The 20,728-nt window shown below is 31.4% G+C and overlaps 1 protein-coding gene across 3 annotated transcripts in view; it reads left to right on the forward strand.

Annotated features, from left to right (window-relative positions):
- Positions 1-6,639, forward strand: part of CSMD3 (CUB and Sushi multiple domains 3) — a gene marked incomplete at both ends in the record, with an annotated part of 1,109,686 nt that extends 1,103,047 nt beyond the window's left edge. For all 3 annotated transcript variants that reach the window (XM_082600704.1, XM_082600705.1, XM_082600706.1), the window contains 3 exons: positions 673-760; positions 2,812-2,947; positions 6,480-6,639. In XM_082600704.1, the coding sequence (XP_082456830.1) occupies positions 673-760; positions 2,812-2,947; positions 6,480-6,639 (384 nt within the window). The remainder of the gene's footprint in view (positions 1-672; positions 761-2,811; positions 2,948-6,479) is intronic.
- Between the last annotated feature and the right edge of the window lie 14,089 nt (positions 6,640-20,728).

The following is a 20,728-nucleotide window of genomic DNA, read 5'->3' on the forward strand; positions in this document are numbered from 1 at the left end:
CCCCCACAACCCCAAGCAACCACAACTCTATTTTCTGTCTCTTTAGATTTCCCTGTTCTAGGCTTTCATATTTATGGAATCATACAATACATGGTCTTTTGTGACTGGCTTCCTTGACTTATAATGGGAAACATGCCTCTTAAGTCCTAGGCTTGGAACTGACAGATTGTCAATTCCACCCACATTCCACTGACCAAATCAAGTCACAGGACCAAATCCAACTCAGTGAGGTAGAAAGTATACTCTTTCCATGAAGGTTGATTGGAAGTGGGGGGAAAGGAATGCATATATGTCGAACAGTTATCTAATCTACGAAGGACAGTATTATTATATTTTAATTTTTAATTGACCATTTGCCTCATTCTGTTTCATCATATCATTGCCCTTTTTCTTGACAACAGGTCTCTTAGCCTAAAAGAAGTCTATAAATCTGTATCATGTTAATAACAAATCCCCTTTTTTCCCATATCATAATTATTTAAAGATGAAATTTTAAATTTTGCTTTTTAATGATGGCAGATTTTCAGTGTTCTGTGTTTTACATAGTAGAAGATATGGAGGAAGGAATTCTGCATAATATTCATTTCAGAGTAAAACTGAATATTTTCTAAGGCTGGGAAAATATATCTGTGGCCAGTCTTCAGTTTTAACCAAACTTACAAATACTTTTAGGTTTCTGCTGAGCCTGATGGAGCTACTTATGTATTTCAAGGATTTATTCAGGGCAAAGATTATGGGCAATTTGGATTACAAAGACTGGGTAATGTATTCATTTTCATTTTCATGTAGTTCTTTTATTACTCTAGATATCATAAGAATGTACAATGGATTCTGAACATTAGGCATACTTACTATACTTTGAATTTTGCATTGTCAGGACTATACATTGACACATTTGATAACCTTTTAAATATTTGCGTTCTTCAGAATATTGTTTCTTTGTGTTCCAGCTCTGTACAATGTTTAGTTTTTCAGCATATAAACATGACAAACTGTCTTGCCCTCAAGCAAGTAAAAAGGAGAAAATGTGATATAGATATGAAAGAAAATATTAAACTGTAAATAATTTTATCATATAAGAATTGTAATACTTCTCTGCAATTTGAATATTGTTGCAACTTTCTTACTGCTCCAAAAAAATGTAGTGGCACTTTAACTCATAGAGTCTGGAAAGGGAAAATAACTGAGGAGTGAGCCCTGTTTTGGGACCTTGTGCTCTTCAGATATGTAAATTTTCCACGGTGGGAGGCACAGAGTTTTGTCGTTTTTATTTCTAACTCTTCTAAAATGTGTATAAACATTTAATGGTCTCGTTTGAATGTATTTATTAACATAGCTTTTGGTGTTTAATTTTCCTAAGGTGTACTGTCTCCCATTACTATATTGTGGTATTAATGCATAAAGAGTAAATTCAGGCTCTAAAATCTACTACTTGATGTTTATCTTAAAAATTCCATTGCTTTGAACTTTTACATAAGTTTTATGAGTCCCTGGAAGAATAATGTATAAAAAAGGTACTAACACTTTTTAACCTGGACTAAGGTATGACTTAGTTGAATATTTATCAAAAAGGCAAATCAGGTTTCTCCAAATGAGCAAGGCTAATAAGATGTCATTTCAGATAATGTCTTGCCAAAATTGTTAGTTTTAAAAGCAGGATAAAACATTTATTAGCACAGTACATTAACACAGTTGTGTAAATGAATGCAAGATCTTTTCACATAAAATTCCCTAAAGCATCTCAAGCACTTCATGTCTAAAACAGCACCTATAGAAAAGGAACCATTTCTTTCTAAATAAAGAGCTTGTTATTTATTTTCTCTTCCCTAGTCACTGTGCCAACATGTTGACAAACCTGATTTTTCTCATTTCCTAACTGTGCAGATGTCATAACCACTTACTCAGCCCCAAGTAGAACATAACTAAATCCTATGCCTTCTTCTCCCTTTCATCCACACAGACAAGTTCTCCTGAATCTATCTTTTCATGCTTTTCCTAGTGCTGCCGTTCACATCTTAATTTCCATTTTTATCTAGGATGTTCCTGCAATCTTCAAACTACTCTTGCTTTCAGACCAGACTCCCTCAAGTCCATCTCACCCTAGTCGCTGTTCTAAATCTTGTATCTTATCACTGAGCCTTTTTTTTTTTTTTTCCCAAACACATCCAGTTGTTCCTCACTATAGGTGGGTGGAAAGTTTGGGCTCTTTAGAATCATATTTATGCCTTTTCAAATAATTTATCATTTTACCCTCCTATTCCCTACCACATGTCCTTTCCACACAGACATGCCTAATGCTTGTCACATCCTCTAAATATGCCACTCACCTTCCCATTTCTAGGCTTCTGATGGTCCTGCTTCCTCCTGTATTTGTTGTTCTATTGATTCTTCAAGGTCAAGCTCTTAAGTCCTCCAGAAAACATTCTTACATACCACCAGATGGAATTACTCCTTCCTTTCCTAAAGCACATTGATCATGAATTCATCCTTGATATATATACTTATTTGTGGCTCTGTATTCTTCCCACAATTGTATGAACTCTTCAGTTCAGAGGCTCTGCATATTTTTTATTCCGTATCCTTTCCTGGAAAAATATCTTATACATAGTAGGCACTGTGCAAAATTGTGCGGAAATGAGTTGAAGGAGTTTTGTGAATTATTTTTGTTTACTATGTACATTTCCAAGTACATCTTGCAGATATTTCCAAGTAGATATCTTGAGCAAGGAAGAAATTAATTGGTTCACAAAACTAAAAAATCAAGTGTGATAAAGTAGAGTTGATTTTATAAGTTATTTTCTTATTTTATAGGACTGAATATGTCAGAAGGTTCAAATTCTTCAAATCAACCTCATGGTACAAATAGTAGTTCTGTGGCCATTGCTATTCTTGTGCCTTTTTTTGCACTTATATTTGCAGGATTTGGATTTTATCTTTATAAACAAAGGTAAGTTTGTTGATTTTAAGTATAAAGCATTTCCCAAATCTATATTTCATGTTCTTTTTACTCTATAGTTCAAATTCTAACTTGCATTTTTTTTCTGGGTTGTTTAAATCTCTGTGTGCCAAATATTGCCACAGTTGTTGAAACCATTTTTTCCCCTGCCTTTCCCTCCACCACAGCAATATACACACAACTAAAATTGCTCTGTTAAGTTGCACAAGCATTCAACTTAACCCTTCCTCCTTTTTGCCTGTCAATTTCCTGGTACATAACTAATTGTATAAGTTATTTTTACATTATCCATATTGAAACTTTAGAGATACAAATCTAAGTTAAGGTTTAAATTGAAGCGATGATATCTGCTGCCAGATTTATTTAAAGAACTAGGAAGAAGCTGTGTCCAAACCTCTTATTTCACCTGACAATACTGATAGATTTTACCCAGGGAGACAGATGATAAAATCCTCTAATCCTCTCATTTATTTCTGTTGCTTTTAGAAGATGATGGAATTAATATATTATATTTGTGATATATCTCATATATGACTATATAGATTATTCGTTGGTCCCTGTTCACTACATCCATTACAACATCCTGGTGAGGGGCTTCACTATGCAATTCTCCATTATTTGGGACCATCCCTTACTAAGAAAAAAAGTATGCAAAAAAAAAAAAAAAAAAGAAGAGAAAAGTATGCAGGTAACCAGATATTTAAATGAATACCTAAATGTAATGTATTTTTCTCAAAACTGATGTTTTTATTATAAATGCCAGTCTGTATTATCTAAGAATGATCTATTTAATATTATGTAAATTTGTAACAATTGTGCATTAGCAGCTGTTTAGGCCTTGTCAATATAAGATGTTATTAATGATAAAAATCATCACTAAATTTATTTATAAAGCAAGCTATGCTAAACTTTTTTTATTATTGTGATAAAATACACATAACATAAAATCATTTAAACCATTGTAGGTGTACAGTTCAGTGACATTTAGTATATTCACAACGTCTATCACCCCAAGAGGAAACTGTACCCACTAAGCAGTAACTCCCTACTCTTCCCACCCCTGCCCCAGGCAACTACTTATCTGCTTTCTATCTGTTGGTTTGCCTCTTCTGGATATTTTATATAAATGGAATCATACAATATGTGACATTTTGTATCTGGCTTCTTGAATGTAATATGTTTTCAAGTTTTATCCATGTTATACCATATATCTGCACCCTATTCCTTTATATGGCTGAATAATATTGCATTGTATGTTTGAATGTGTTGTGTTTAAATATGTCCATTTATCAGTTGATGGACATTTGGATTGTTCCTATGTTTTTTCTATTATGAATAGTGCTGCTATACACATTTGTATACAAGTTTTGTTTGTATAACTGTTTCAGTTTTTTTGAGTATGTACTCAAGAATGGAATTGCTGGATTATATGGTACTCCTCCATTTAACCATCCTAGTGAAGTGGTATCTCGTGGTTTTGATTTACATTTTTCTAATTACTAATGACATTGAGCATCTTTTCATGTGCCTGTTGGTCATCTGCCTACATTCTTTGAAGAAATGCCTATTCAAGTACTTTGGCCATTTTAAAAATTGGGTTATTTGTCTTATTGTTGTTGAGGTATAACAGTTCTCTATGTATTCTGGATACTAAACCTTTTTGGATATATGGTTTGCAAATATTTCTCTTTCTGTAGGTTGTAGTTCCACTCTCTTGATAGTGTTCTTTGATATACAAGTTTTTCATTTTGATGAAGTAAAATTTATTTCTTTTTTCTTTTGTTACTTGTGCTTAGTGTCATACCTAAGAAACCATTGCCAAATTCAAGGTCATACAACTTGTATGTTTTCTAAGAGTTTTATAGATTTTGCTCTTATATTTAGAAATGATTAGTTTTAAGGTAATTTTCATTGATGTGTAAACTTTTCTAAAGCTTGATATTATTTTCCTTAAAGCTGTAGCTCAACATTAGCAGAGGGAAATTCTTTTACATCTTTGTGATCCTTACCTAATTAGAAGGAAATGATGTTCCTTCTGTTTCTATTGTGAATCTAGTTTGAAAAAAGAGAGACAAATATGATCCATTAGAATTATGCACCTGGCAACAGCAAGTTGTAAACAATATAATTTATATTATATAACAATATATAGATGATGCTTTTGAAAGAAGCTTTAGATAGTTTTTTTTTTTCATATTGTCATCATACAAATCACCTAACAATTTTTAGTATGGAGAAAAATTCAGAAAATGCATTAGGGGTAGTAAAAGCACATAACGGCAAATACAAATTACACTAAAATAAATCGTTGAAATTTGTGGTGTTTGGTGTAAACAGAGGAGAGTTATTTCAAAGCCTTTTTAGGAATTAGGTTTGAGAAACAGGTAAGGGCAAGTATGTCTTTGTTCCATTACAAATGTCAGCATATTATGCAGTGGGATGTGGGAAAGAGAAACTAGAAATAAACATTAGTCAAAAAGGAGACAAATAAAAAATGAAGCAAGAATTCAAGATGAGCAACTTATACCAGCCAGCCTAGATTCCATGTGTTTTATAAACTAATGGCAAATGTTCAGTTATCAGTAACTCTTTGGAAACTATTTTCATGACTTGAGTATTATATAGATAGTAATTTCTTCTTTGAGATTTTGAATTTACTTGCTCTACTGTATATAATTTTAAACCAACTGAATATTTATGTTTCTGGGATACTCCAAGCACCTTCCCAAATTAGGCGTCAGCATTAGATGTCTACTCTTCTTGGAACCCCCTTCCTATTACTGTAGAACCAACGCCTTATTGTCCTTTAAGTCTCAGATTAAATTTTGCCTCCTTAGAGATGATTTTCCTTATTACCTCTCCTAAACTGGCTCCCAGTTACTTCCTGTCCTATAAACAATTTTCTTTTTATCAAAACAGTTTTCATTATCTTTTTCTTGTTTTATTATTTTTAATTTATTCATTGCTTTCTATCATTACAATATGAGCTCCATGAGAGTGATGACTTCATGTTTTTGTTAAAAAAAATATATATATGTGTATATATATATATATATATATATATATATATATATATATATATATATATATATATATATATATATATCTCCAATGCCTAGGATCATGCCTAGTACTTAATAGATGCTCAGTAAATATTTGAGGAATGAAGAGTAATGAGATTAAAATTCATCAGCATCATAATTTAGTTATATTTTACATGCTATTTCATAATGATAACATTATTTCATAAGAAAATTAATGAGAATAGCCATGATATCATTTATTTACACTTACTCATATTGGTGCTCTTTATAAATATATATTGTATGTAAATAAGAAGTCACTCAAGATTTAAAAGTGACAGGTAAAATGTTCAAATGTGTTGTATTGAGTTTATGTTTTCTCAATTAATACTTTCAAGTTACATTATCCATTAACAATAACTCAATCATTCTGTTTGAACCCTACTCTGCTATTTCTTGAAGAAAGTTAACATATAGCTAATCAATGTTCTCATCAACAGGACTGCACCCAAAACACAGTACACAGGATGTTCGGTTCATGAAAATAACAATGGCCAAGCAGCTTTTGAAAATCCCATGTATGACACCAACTCGAAGTCAGTGGAAGGGAAGGCAGTACGGTTCGATCCCAACTTGAACACAGTCTGCACAATGGTATAACGTGGCAACCCTTGCCTTCTTCAGAAGCTTGGAAATTGACACACAAAACAGTGCACATTTAGTTCACTGATAAACAAATTAAAGCACACTTTTCAGGACTTGCTGGGTCACCTTTTCCCGAGGAATGATAGAGAAGAGTGTTTTTTCATAAACTGGCCCATAATTCTTCTTCATGTTTACCGTGGAGAGTTTTACAAAAATCGGCTGCACTCTGAGAGTGCTTACTCACAGTTTATTTGCTTTTTTTAAAAAGGAGATTATTCTAAAACATAAACTTATTTGCATATATTGGAGGAGCATCCACTATCAGTATTTCTGTGCTTTATAAACTATATTAGAGGGACTGGGTTAAAAAAATGATATAGGGTAGAAAATAAGAGCTATACTTACAAGAGTCAATAGATCACTGACTTCTCTTTAACTGTCATGAGCTACATCACACCCATAAGTCTGTATTTCACACCACTCTATCAGCTGTTCCTTCCTATTAATTGAGTCATTGTTTTCTTTATTTCCCTGGTTATTTCAGATTGAGTCATGCCCTGAAATGTTTATGAACTAGTTTATGCCACAGAAGCGATAAGATTGCCCACTCTGATTTGACTCTCTAGTTTTTGTTCTTCAGCATCATATTGCTATCTTTTTTTAGACTGGTTGTCATAGTTTCTGCAAATGGCAAGATTATCGTGTTATCCTCCTGATTTCCCTCATTATGTTGTAACAAGTATTATTCAGTGAGCCATGGGATAGTGTTTAACTCCTTGCTTCAATCTGTTTTGTCACTCAGTAACCACTTTAGCTGCCAAAAATTATCTATAATAAAGATAATTTTGCAGTTATCTGAGACACCAAACTTACCATTCTTTACCAAACTTTCCAATGTTTCTGCAAGAACAAATAGAACCTATTAATCTACTTATTTATTTTATGGTATATCTACTTATCCTTCCAGTTGAGCTTTCAAATGTATTTAACATTGTTTTGAACTTTTATCTAACAGTGAGTTAGAATTCTAAGTTTTAAAAATTTTTAACTTTTAGTCAACAATGAGTTAAACATATATTTTGGACCAGCCCCTACTCAAAATGGCTAAAAAAAGAAATTACTTTCAAATCACCAATATAAATTTATTTCCTTAAGTTGTGGATTTACCAAATATTCATATATTTTTAAATTTCTGTACTCTAATTCTTAAGAAGCAGCTTTCAGATATGACAGGTTTCTTTCAAAATCAAATTAAGATATGTATTTGCAAGTTATTGGTGGCTCATTTACAACTGTATCACAGTAATGCCAGCATTTTGATTTAATAGGTCATTGTCTTCTTTTTATAGCATGTTTTATTTCATAGAATAAATTATGTACCCAGTGTGAACACTTTGTTCTTGTCCCTTTCAAATATGGATAAACTTGTAAACAGTCTCGACTTTTTGTATCACGAGACAGAGTGCCTAAGAGAAATCATTGCACCTGGAGCGCTACTTGGATCTATGTCTACAACATATAGTGAATTTCTTGTAAACCACTTTGAGATACATTGTTTTGGAAATTCATATAATTTTCTCAACATTGTACGCTACTGACAGGATGCTGTTTTAAATTTTATTCCATCAGTTATTTATTCTTGTTTATTCAAATGACTGCAATAACAATGGTTCATTCATTAATGTTAAGGTTAATACATTTAAGATCTTGTTTAAACAATGTTTCTTCTTCAACTGGCTACTCCTCTTATATTAATGCATACACTTTTGTAAAGAAATATATTTTTATGAAAAAAAAACTTTGTAAAAGTATGATGTAAATTTTCAGTGCAATGTAAACAAAATAAAAATGGATAATTGCTTTTGTAAAACGTGTATTCTTTTCAAAGTTGTCTGCCAGTGTACTGGTTAGTAAAAGGAATGAAGAGCCCATCTTTATTTGATGTTGTAAAGTTCTGAAACTGCATATTACATATACTTAGTCCACAATATAATAATGACACATGGGTGTTTTTCTTCTCTATATTCTGTAGTTCCCCAAGTGTAACACTGTTAAAAGTAAGTACATTCCCAGTAAATGTAATAGTATCATAAGAACCTCATCTTAGAATTTATATTAAATGTAAATACTTTAATAATACATACTATCTAAATTTAGATATACCTGATCATTTCTAGTATTTCTGTAGTATATTTTCTTAGAGATATTTATGTTAAGCATGCTTCATAAGTATGAACCCAATAAGCTTTTGAATTGCTCCATTAAACTAATATGTACAAACAAATCTGTGTTTCCAAGACGGAACATGTAAAGTTTTGTACTCAAGAAAGTTATCAAGTCTCTCTAAAGTTCAAATCACAAGTTATTTAAATTCAATTTTATTAGATAACTATTTTTCACAAAATACATTGTCTTTATATTTCAAACTCAAACTCCAGCCTTTACAGTCTATCTCTGTTTATTACACTTTATTTTAGAAATAAATGTTTCTTGATATAATTGTAGTTTCTGTTTTAACTTTGTTAACTCTATTACCTCCACCTTTCACTCACTTCACATCTATATTTTCTCTTCTTCTTTGTCTTTATTTTTACTCCTCCCTGTGTTTTTTTTCTTTTCCTCCCTTTTTATTTTTCAACTTTTTAATTTGTTTTATTTTTTTGATGTTTTTCTTAACATCCTTTCCTCTTTTACATCTTATCCTTTTTAACCTTTTATTATTTCTCTTTCTTTATATTCTCTTTATCTTTTTAACACTCTCAAAGGTAAGCAGCAATTTTAGTGGAAGTAATTGTACTTTTCTCTTTTCCCAGCTTTACTGAAGTATAATTAAAAAAATTATAAGATATTTAAAATGTATAACGATGATTTGATAAATGTACATAGTTTTTTTAATTTCTTTTTTTGGTGAGAACAGTTGAGTTCTACTCTGTTAGCTAATTTCAATTAAGGAAGTAATTTAAAAGAGCCTTCTTGAGCTTCCCTTATACTTAAGAACATTAAAGCCATAGGTTCCACCCAGGATCTCTTGATAACAGAGCCTAATGAAAATGTCTGTGGAAATAAACCAAAGGTCAGATTTACTTTACCTGTCCTTTTCACTTACAAGTGAGGGGGAAAAAGCCATAACATTAGCTAAAGGAGTCAATAAAAATAACTAGCTGATTCTCTCTTAAAGAGAATAAGAGAATCTATTGCCTGTTAAAGTATTAGTCTGTAAATATCTATAAATTTAAAATAGGCATAAGGTAAGGTAAAATGAACATCTATAAAATTATAGAAGCTCATAAGTCTAGGAAATAATTTAGAATGGGCAGTTTGAAATTTGGCTGAAAGAAATATTGATTTGCTTCTCTTTTTTTCTTTTTCTTTTTTTTTTTTTTTAGGATGACTTTGGAGGAAAGAGAATATTGATCTGAGAAGATATACCTGTGTAAAAGTCTGAGAAATGTCTTTCTGCCATCACTTTCATGAGCTTGGTATTCTAAAGTAATTTAAGAGCAGATTTAAAAGTTACCAGGGAATAGAAATGGCCACTGGACATTAGAGTTCATTCTTCGGTATACAAAACAACAGAACTAGTGAACACCTGCCAGATACTTTTCCAACTGTTAATAAGTTCCCATGTGTAATAATTTTATTAGTCTTGAAAAAGTATATTCTACACATTCAGATTCATAGCTATAAGTTGTGTTGCAAACATAAAACAAAAAATCTGTGCTTAAACTCTCATAAGATCCAAATCTTGCTTGTAACTATTTGCATACCTCTGAAAATAGGGATGAACCCATATGCTTTGGCAGGACTAATGAGATACATAGAGAAAAATATAGATCCATCTACATGGTATGAGTTAAAATAAACCAAAAGGCCTTCCTTCTCAGTAAATATTTTCTTCATACACTTGAGTTAAGATTTTATATCTACTGAAGGAACTTATTAGAAAAATATGTTATCTATAGAATGTCACAAGATAGAACTGTAATCCCAGTAAGTAACACAGCTATTATAGAGCAAGTCAATCGAGCAACTGCTCCTAATCTCTTTATTTATAAACTAGGACTTTTCCAGTCTGTAACATCCTTTTTAGGATGAAATTTTTAAATGCATAAAATGAAATAAAAAGGAAAGTAATGATAATAAAACAGTATAAAAATATTTTTAAATATTCTACATATATATGAACATATATACTTCTATGTAGATACTAATACATATATATGTACTTCTCTACTGATACATTAAAAAAGCAGTGGGCCTAATAATTTCTGTAATTTCAAAGAGTATTATAAGCACTATTTTGAGATATTCATAACATTTAACATGACATAAAATATCTGTGATTTTTATTAATGACAAAATCAGAGTTATTTTTACCCAGCTTTTTACTGAAGGAAATACTATATTTTAATGAGAAGAACAATGAAGATAAAGGTGTAGCATTTTCCCACCCATGTTTACAAATTTTTTAATTCTATCTGCATACCAGGTTAAGAACCCTGCCTTAGAGATTAGAATTTACAGCAAGTACATTGTGATGGGACAGGGAAGAAAACATTGTTCTCTTGAGCTATTGGCAATGAAAATTGAGTGCTTAAGTTGGACTTTAGTTACCAAGTAACAACATAAAGAAGAAACATTTCTAAGAAGAAATCCCTAATGGGAAAAAGTGAGTATCAATAGTAAAATGTCATTAATTAATTTATTAATACAGAAAATATTTTCTAACACTAAACATGTGCATACTATTCTACTATGAAGTATAATGGCTATTGGATGAATAAAAGTATAAGAAACACATGGATCTTAAAGTTTTGTCAAGCTATAAAAGATTCTTAAAGTATATATAGAAGATATCACATAATAATTCTATGTGGTAAATATGTTCATTTCTGTAAGCTTTCACTCTCACTTTTTCTGTTAATTAAAATCGACTTCTCATACTAGAGAATGGACTTGAGGATACGGGGATGGGGAAGGGTAAGCTGGGACAAAGTGAGAGAGTGACATGGACATATATACACTACCAAACGTAAAATAGATAGCTAGTGGGAAGCAGCCTCATAGCACAGGGAGATCAGCTTGGCGCTTTGTGACCACCTAGCGGGGTGGGATAGGGAGGGCGGGAGGGAGGGAGATGCAAGAGGGAAGAGATATGGGGATATATGTATATGCATAACTGATTCATTTTTTTGTAAAGCAGAAACTAACACACGATTGTAAAGCAATTATACTCAATAAAGATGTTTTAAAAAATACCAATAGAAAAAAATAAATAAAGTAAAATTGACTTCTATGGAATTATAAGCAAATCCTTGACTAACCTACTAAATAAGGATAAGGAGTATAGAAGTGATTTGGGTTATGTGGCATCAATACATATTCTTCAGAATATTCAGAATTTGATGGAGTTAATTGAAAACTGCATATTAGGTCAATTTAATGTCATGGAAATTTGGACATTTCTTGACAAAATGATCATAAGCTATTCACAGTATCAATGGGGAATTTCTGATTTTCTTTTTACTTCATCTGTATATGTTTTCTTTGGGATCTTTATTGCAGCTTTATGTATAAAATGTCATTTGCAGTTTAATTTAAGAAAAAAGCACCTGCAGTTTTAATACAAATCAATTAGACAAAACAAGGGTCAAATTTATATTTAAAGATATGCTATTATTGGGCAAGGGAAATCAGTATTTCTTTTTGCCTAGTAATTCTACTCAATAGGTTATCCAGAGGAAATAATCAGGGAGACATACTTGACATGGCTTTTCAAATCATACATTATTTGTATATGGTGAAAAATATATCACTAGTTACCAGTGTATAAGCAGCATAAATATTCACTGATCTGGGATTGCATTAGAAATTACCATACACATATAATTAATTATTAAAAACCATGTTCAAAGTTAATCATATGAAGAAGACTTCAGTTTTTTTAAAAAAAAACACTTTCTTTCACTCCCTTTTTCTCTTTCCATTTTCCTTTTATTCCAAATACAAACATATATAAACATAAATGTCTTGAAGCAAATAAATAAAATAAAAATAATCACAATTATCAGGAGTGTGAATAATTACAATCTTTTGTTTGACTTTTTTCCAGGAAGGCATATATGTTAATCACATTATAAAAAATATAGTTTTAATTAAGTGAAAATAAACTTAGTTTGAAATTTAAAAAGTAGATTTTACTTTGATGATAACTTTTCTTAGAAGAGTATTCAGACCTAGAAGTGAGTTAAGGGGACTCACTCACATCAACTCTGTCAATATGAAAAAAAAAACCCAAAACAAAACAAAAACTAAGAACTAAAGGGATAATGTCATACATAGCAAACGGTTTAAATGAGTTAAAGTGAGAAAAATTAATAAATCCATCGAATGATAGATGTTTATCAAATATCTATGTATTTTCACTTTATTTTTGCTGCTTGAATTGCATCAAAAGTGCCCAGAATAAGAATATTGGACAAATAGGTAATTTTTTTCCTTTGAAAGGTAAACTTTCTCTAAAAAAATGTAACTAAAGTAATGAAAAGAACCTGAGCTAATATATATATTTTTACATCTTTATTGGAGTATAATTGTTTTACAATGGTGTGTTAGTTTCTGCTTTATAATGAAGTGAATCAGTTATACATATGTTCCCATATCTCTTCCCTCTAGGTAGTCACAAAGCACGGAGCTGATCTCCCTGTGCTATGCAGCTGCTTCCCACTAGCTATCTATTTTACGTTTGGTAGTGTATATATGTCAATGCCACTCTCTCTGAGCTAATATTTTTATCTTTATTCTCTATATTTTAGGAAATCAATACTTCTCCAAATAACTGTAACAGTATATGTTTTACTTTGCAGAACATTTTAAGACATGTGAAAAACCTTAAAAACTACCTGACCAGAATTTGTCTTTCTTTTTTTTTTTTATGATCATTCCTTTGAGCTTATGGAGTTAATGAATCTCTTTTTCCTTAAAGCAATTACACTATCCAACCTATTTTCTTTTTCTACATTTCATTTTCTGTTACTAAGATGTATTTAAAGTACTTTTACTTTGAATAGTGCCATGTAACTAAGTGCAAGGCATCATTATCAAGTGACACTTTAAAATATTCCTTAGCACTGTAAAGAAGCAGAAACCATATTATTTTCTGGTAATTTAATAAGTGGTTTCTTTATTTAAAGGACATTTTAGCAGTTCATATGTCCCTTGTCTCTTGAATAGAACAAGTTTCCCCTAGAAATTCTCTGAACATTTAACATGCTAATGTTCATCTTGAATATTGAAGATGAGAAAATAAATGAAATATTTCAAAAAATATTTAACCATGGAACACTTATTAACTTATTAGCATTACATAGACTGCCAGCATTTCTTGGAACATAATTTAGAAAAAGACCTACAGCACCTTTGGCATGTTGGGAAGATACACATAAGCATACAAATATTTAGGGTTATAATTTGTCTAGAGGTTGGCTTCTCTCTAAGCTAATGAAGCATTTCAATCAAATTATTTATCTTGATTGATATATCTTATTTAATACCTGAAATTGTAGACAGGAAATAATACATTGCAACTCAAAGATTCATTTATAAATTCTGATACGTTGCCAGTATGAGTTTTAGTCACAGCCAAAAAAAAAAAAAAAAAAAAAAAGAATTTACCGCACTAATTATTGTAGTTCACAAAAGTGACTGAATGAGGAAAAATAATTAGTATTTTCAAAGTATTAGTAAGTGTGAAATGTACTAAAGCATCAACAAATATGAACCAGCACACCTTTCAAAAAACAATCAAAAACTATTTTTGCTCTAAGTGTATTTTATGGGCAAAGAAACCTACATAAGAGAAACTGCAGAGAAATATATTATTTTTTTATATTCCTTTTCCATTATTTTATCCTCTTTATCACCTTCCCATAGTAGCTTTCAAAGTCTTCCAAGCAAAACAAGTTTATGCTCTTATAATCCCTCTTACCTACATTAACTGTAGCTAATATATTAATGTATTTATGTGTTAAAGGTCTGACCTTCATATAAATTGAGTGAACCCTTCCAAGGTCAAATCGTATTCATGTTTGTAGCTCATTCCACTGAGGGAGGCTGTGACTGCAGCAGGAAGAAAAATTAATATTTATTGATATCAATTATTTACCTGGGAACATGTTGCTTATATGTTTATTAAGGATTATGTATAAAATATATTTCATTTAATACTTTTGTTGCAATTCTGTTATGAAGGTATTTAAATCTTTGCAGATAGCAACTAGCATAAAATAAATGATAAATCAAAGCTTTTTGGATAAAAGTGACCCTACATTTCCTCTCCTGACTGAAGAGCTGACGCTATAAAATTATTCTGCTTTGTGTTAAGGCTCTAAATTTTAAAAAGGATGTGTAGCAATATTACTTGAAAGTATTTTGTGATAAACATAAAATGGACTAAGATCCAAATGATATTAATAGTATTAATATTAATTGCACAAGAATTCAAATGTTTGGTGTTTTTTCATAATTATGCTATTTAGAAAGAATTTCTTACTCAAATTTGGTCAACTAAGAGAATAACCCTTTAAGATCCTATGCAAAGGTTTTGATGTGAGAAAATTACAAATTTCTAGACAGTTTGGGACACTAAATGAAACTGATGTATTATTCATCAGGCATACATGGGATATCAACTTTAAGAGAGGATTTTTTAGAAATCGCATAACAATGAGATGTCAGTGGCTCTGAAATGAGTATTTCATCAGTGCTCTCCACATACCTTCCTTGATTTCGGCAATTTCTTTCTATTCTAGAAAGTGTGTCAGTAACTAACCAACATTAACTCTTTAGTGAAATAGACTTATTTAATAATTATTTTCTTTCTTTGTAGTGAAATTAATATTGATTATGTTTTGTTCATGTGATGTAAAACAAGTGTTTGCATTTATTTGATTTTAAATGTGTTAGAATTAATGTCCTTCAGCAGAAGACCACTGGGAACACACATATGTTTGAACAAATTTAGTTAATTACTTGTTCCAGTGAAGGAAAACATGAACGCTTGCCATGGTTCCCCAGGGTATGTCTCAGTAAGAGAGTGTTAGAGGATTTTTGCTTGTGTTAGATGATTTTGGTGAATTTACAGAAGTGAGGTTTTTCTCTAGATTGGAAGCAGGAGTAATTTCTATGATTGAGCATTTTAATAAACCTTAAGAAGGAAGAAACACTAGACTGGAGTTTAGCCATAACTCGTAAAGATTAACAGTTACTTGTATTGGTCAGAAAAGGGGGATGTTTTGTCATTTTTGTGGCTTAGATAATGCTCATGTTTTGTCTTGTTCAGACATGATTAAGGAGGGGTCTTATATTTGTCTTGATACATCATAGACATCTAATATTCATGGTCTGTGAAATTGTCCATGTTTAATAGGAGAACACCAGGATCTAGCTGTAGTGCCAGGCTAGCTTGTAGCTACACCAAGTCCTGGCTGATTGTACCAGGCCAGCTCCTGGATGTCAGGGGCTGTTTTTCTCTATCTCAGATGTATTCTTCTTTGGACTACATGTTAATATGAGTTGCAACTAAATTTAGGCTCAGAAAAAATGTAGCTCTTTTATTTCTTCCTTTAACTTTAATTAAGGGAATATGTTAATTCAGTTGCATTAGTTTCAGTAATGTTATCAATTGAAATGTTTCGTTAAAAGTTTATTGTCATAGGGGATTATTTGTTATCTTAGTGTACAGATTTTTTATTACTACATTTATTATAATTTATGATAATAAATTTTTAGTAAACTATGAATGTGTCTTCATAAACCCCAAAGAAATATTTAGAAAATACTTAAATAGCATATATAAGTATTAGTTTCATAACATGAGAACTAGATGCCCCTTACAAATGTGGCTGTAAAGAAATATGTGTGTGGTGGTTGAAATTTCTAGGTAATGAGTATGTGATTATATATACTGAACTTAGGTGAATTTTTGTTTACATTATTAGCATTTCTGAAGGAACATCTTTTTGCCTACTTAGAAACCTGTTTTAAAACTTTGAATTACTTGTATTCACCTAAAACTCAGCATATCAAACTAGACACTTTCCAAATTTTGTGGCATCTATCTCAATGGTTTGCATCCCAGCTATTAGGTAGTTCATGCCATTAATGTGGTTGTCGTCCCTAAGAGTTCTTTTACCTTCATTTCCCATAGGCCAGTGCATGATAATGATAATGTTATGTTAATTTTACCTACTAAATATTTATTGGGTTCATTCATTCTTCTGCCATCCTGTTGCTAGTCCAAGCTAGCATCATCTCTTGACCTACTCAGTGCAGTAGCCTGCTAAGTGCATTCTCCACATCTAGTCCTGTTTTTTCTCCTCTGTTCTTTATAAAGCAGCCATAGTGAGGTTTTCAATTACAAATCTTGCATTGTGATAAGTTACATAATAAAGTCTATCCAGGTGAAACATAGAAGAAGAAGTGATTAGCGTGTTGGATGAAGCTGATTCTAAAATAAAACTTTTTTAGTTAATTCTTGAAGGATGAATGAGAGTCCAAAAGGTAGATAGTGATAGAAAAGGGTAGTAAAGGGAAGATTTCAGGCAGACTAGTAGCACAGGGACATAATATAGAGAGATACATGTATGCTAGAGAAAAATAGTTGTTTAGAAATCCTGAAGCCCAGGGTACATTTGGAAGAAAGATAAAAAATGAAGCTAGAAACTTAAAAAGTATAAGTTCAGGAAAGTCCCTGTATGCTACGCTATGAAGGTTCAACTCTTCTCAGTATTAAATAGGGATCCACTGAAGATTTTAAAGACACAGTAACAGCACTAAATTTTTGTTTAGAGGAAAAAATTGCTCTGGAAGCAGAGAAAGACAACATATTAAGGGAGATGAGCTTAGGGTAAAAAGTTTGGTGGGAAGACATTACAAAACTCTAATGAAGTCTGGTAGAAACCTGACAGAAAGCAGTTCTAGTTGGCTTGCAGTGCACGTGTGCATTGAGGTGATATAGAGGAGATGGACTTAGAAAAATGTGATAAAAATTGTTCAGGGAGATAGAGAATGACAATGGATTAAAGAAGTCTAAATGGACTCTCCAATATTCTGGTTTGGGGAGTGACGATGGAGAATGACATGCTGGCCAAAATAAAGTATAAGAGAAATAATATACAGGTCAACTAACATAAGAGGGGAGGTCTTAAGCCCAGTTTTAAATATCTTGAGTCTCTGAGATTCATTCCTCTCTCAAATAGGTAGCTACAAATATGGATCATCCTAGGGCACGGGAAGTGGACAGCAGTTTTTATTTGGAATTATAGGAACTAAATGAGAGGGTGGGGCTCTCTGTGAGACTATATAGGATATATATGATTCCAAAGTGATATTTTCCCCTAAACAAAAATTTAATAATGTTACTAAGTCTTTAAAATCTTCACTGGATCCCAATTTAATATAAGGAAGAACTGAACCTTCATAGCATAGCATACACGACTTTCCTGATCTTGTACTTCTAAAGTTTCTAGTTTTATTTTTTTATCTTTCCTCCAAATATATAGAACATGAAAGAAGATGGTTAAGACAGGCAGAACACTACAGACCACTTCTCTTTAGGAGCGTCTAGTCTGGAATGATTTCACACTGTTTTACATTTGCACATTTTATTCTTCTACTTTCCCTTGGTACTTCTGAATACTTGATTTTTTATTTTTGAAGTTTTGTTTTTGTTATTTTGACACCAACCTATTTCAACTATGCTCAGGGAAAAAGAGAAAGACGACTTTTTGCAACAGAGCATTAGAAGACATTTGAAACTGAAATCCCAGGAGCTTGAAAGTTTGTGGAAGCTTGAATCAAAGTTGGGAGAATTCCAAGGAACAAATTTTTAATTCAGTGGAGGAAGTTAAAGCCATTTAATGAATCTTTTTCCTCCTGTCTGGTAAATTCTCTTACCAGGAAAAAATACATTCACAAATAATCAGATTTGCTTTAAATTATTGCTCTACTTTTATCAGGTAAGTTCTTAAATGTGATTGACAACTTTCTTCCTAAAAAATTATAGCTGCAATACAATGGACCAGTTACAAACAAGCTTACCAGTTCTTTTTCAATTAGTCTTGTTTGCACATATAGATTTCAAAATCCCTCCAGGACAGAGATTAGATTTCATAGAAATATATTTTACTGTACACTTCCTGAGGATCCAAGTATGGTGGAAAGCATGGAATAACCACCCAATAAATATTGCACAGTTGCTTGTTTGGTTATTAGTTTTAGCCCATCAACTTCAAATTTGAGGACAGAGAACTTAAATTATTGCTCATTAACATGTAAAAGTAGATTTCCCTGGCAGTCCAGTGGTTAAGATGCTGTGCTTCCACTGCAGGGAGCACGGTTCGATCCCTGGTCAGAGAACTAAGATCCCACATGCCATGTGGCGTGGGCAAAAATTTTAAAAAATAATAAAAAGAAGTAAACATGTAAAAATAGTCTTAAAAGTATTCCAAGAATGCACTTAAAATGCAGTTAGGAAATGGCAGAGGAGACTATAATCATTTCAAAAAAGTCAACTTATTTAGTAGGAAGAAAGGAGATATGTCAAATGAAAGAGAAATCATGATCAACATGGAAGAAAACTAAACAAAATCAAATGTAAAAAAAGTAAAATAAACTATTTAATATTAAATGTAGTTCAATGGAATTTTCATCTATTACTAGTCTACTAAGTTGTGAACAAAAGAAAATGAATAATTTCTTTAAAAATTTTGCTTTGAAAATATGTGTGTGAGTAGTTTATTTTAAAGTGGTACATGTAACTTACCTCCTGTGTCATTATTCTAGTAATAGCCAGTCTCCTACAGTGTGATTTCTGTTACAGCTCAGAATATTTTTGTACATTAATGACTACAAACTTCCAATTATAATTTGAAGTATATAGGCAATATTTTATATTTTTTAGATGCAATTTTTTTCAGAAGTAGGAACTACAAGAATAAAGAAATAGCTCAAGTAGATTGTTTTAGATTCTGTGTTTAACTAGTAATTTTATTTTTTTCTTTTTCAAGCCATAACTAATATTTAAGCTACTAGGTAGTATTACAGAGGATGATTTTGTTTGTTCCATTAACTTTAAATTTTATAGTTTGTTGAAAACACTTGAAGATTCTCATTTTAACAATGATCCGAGGTTAGTATTGGAGCTATAGGTAGAAATGGAAAAACAATACCTGTAAATAACTATAAAATATCATTTCAATTTCAGTCAGTATTTGAGATAGAAAAGGAATGGGGTAAAAGCACAGGAACAAAAACTTAGCTTTAAAAAAATGTTTCCTAGCACTCAAAAAATAGACAAATAAGATTTTGTGAATATATCCAGTAAAACCTTAAAGGGATATTAAATTGATCATTAGCATGAATGTCTAGGAAGAGTCTAGACACTGCTGAAGAAGAACCAACTCTATATGATATCAAAGTATAGTGTAAAGCTATGACAATTAAGATATAGTATAGCTTTGTGTATAGACCAGTAGACCATGGTAACAGAATAGCAACCACAGGCACAGAACATATATATATATATATATATATATATATATATATATATATATATATATATATACAATTGATTTGTAACAAAGTTGATACTGTGGAGTAAGGAAAAGATAGCCTTTTCAATAATTGGAAGAGAAGGAGAGAAAGGGAGAGATGGGGAGGGGAGGGGACAGGAGGAGTGGGAGAGATTGAACCATTTGCATTGTACATAAAAACCAACCCCAGAGAGAGTATAAATCAAATTTAAAAACATGATTATAAAACTTTCAGAACTTTTTATGGCCTTTTGGAAGGAAAAGATTTCTTCAATAGTTAAGAAAAATAGTAGGAAAAAATCTGCAAGCATAGAGAAAATCTGAACCACAAAATCTGCATTGGCACTTATAAGAGCACTGCTCCCAACAATTACAGAATACACATAATTTTCAAATACACCTGAACTTTCTAGCATTCAGTGCTGTATATTTTTCTCCCAGTACTCCATTCCTTGCTTCCCATGAAGGTTATGTTGTGTTTCCACTTTCAATCAGTTAATTTCTAACGTTGC

Source organism: Mesoplodon mirus (genome assembly GCF_964341445.2).
Source record: "Mesoplodon mirus genome assembly, chromosome: 16".
Classification (NCBI taxonomy): domain Eukaryota; kingdom Metazoa; phylum Chordata; class Mammalia; order Artiodactyla; family Ziphiidae; genus Mesoplodon; species Mesoplodon mirus.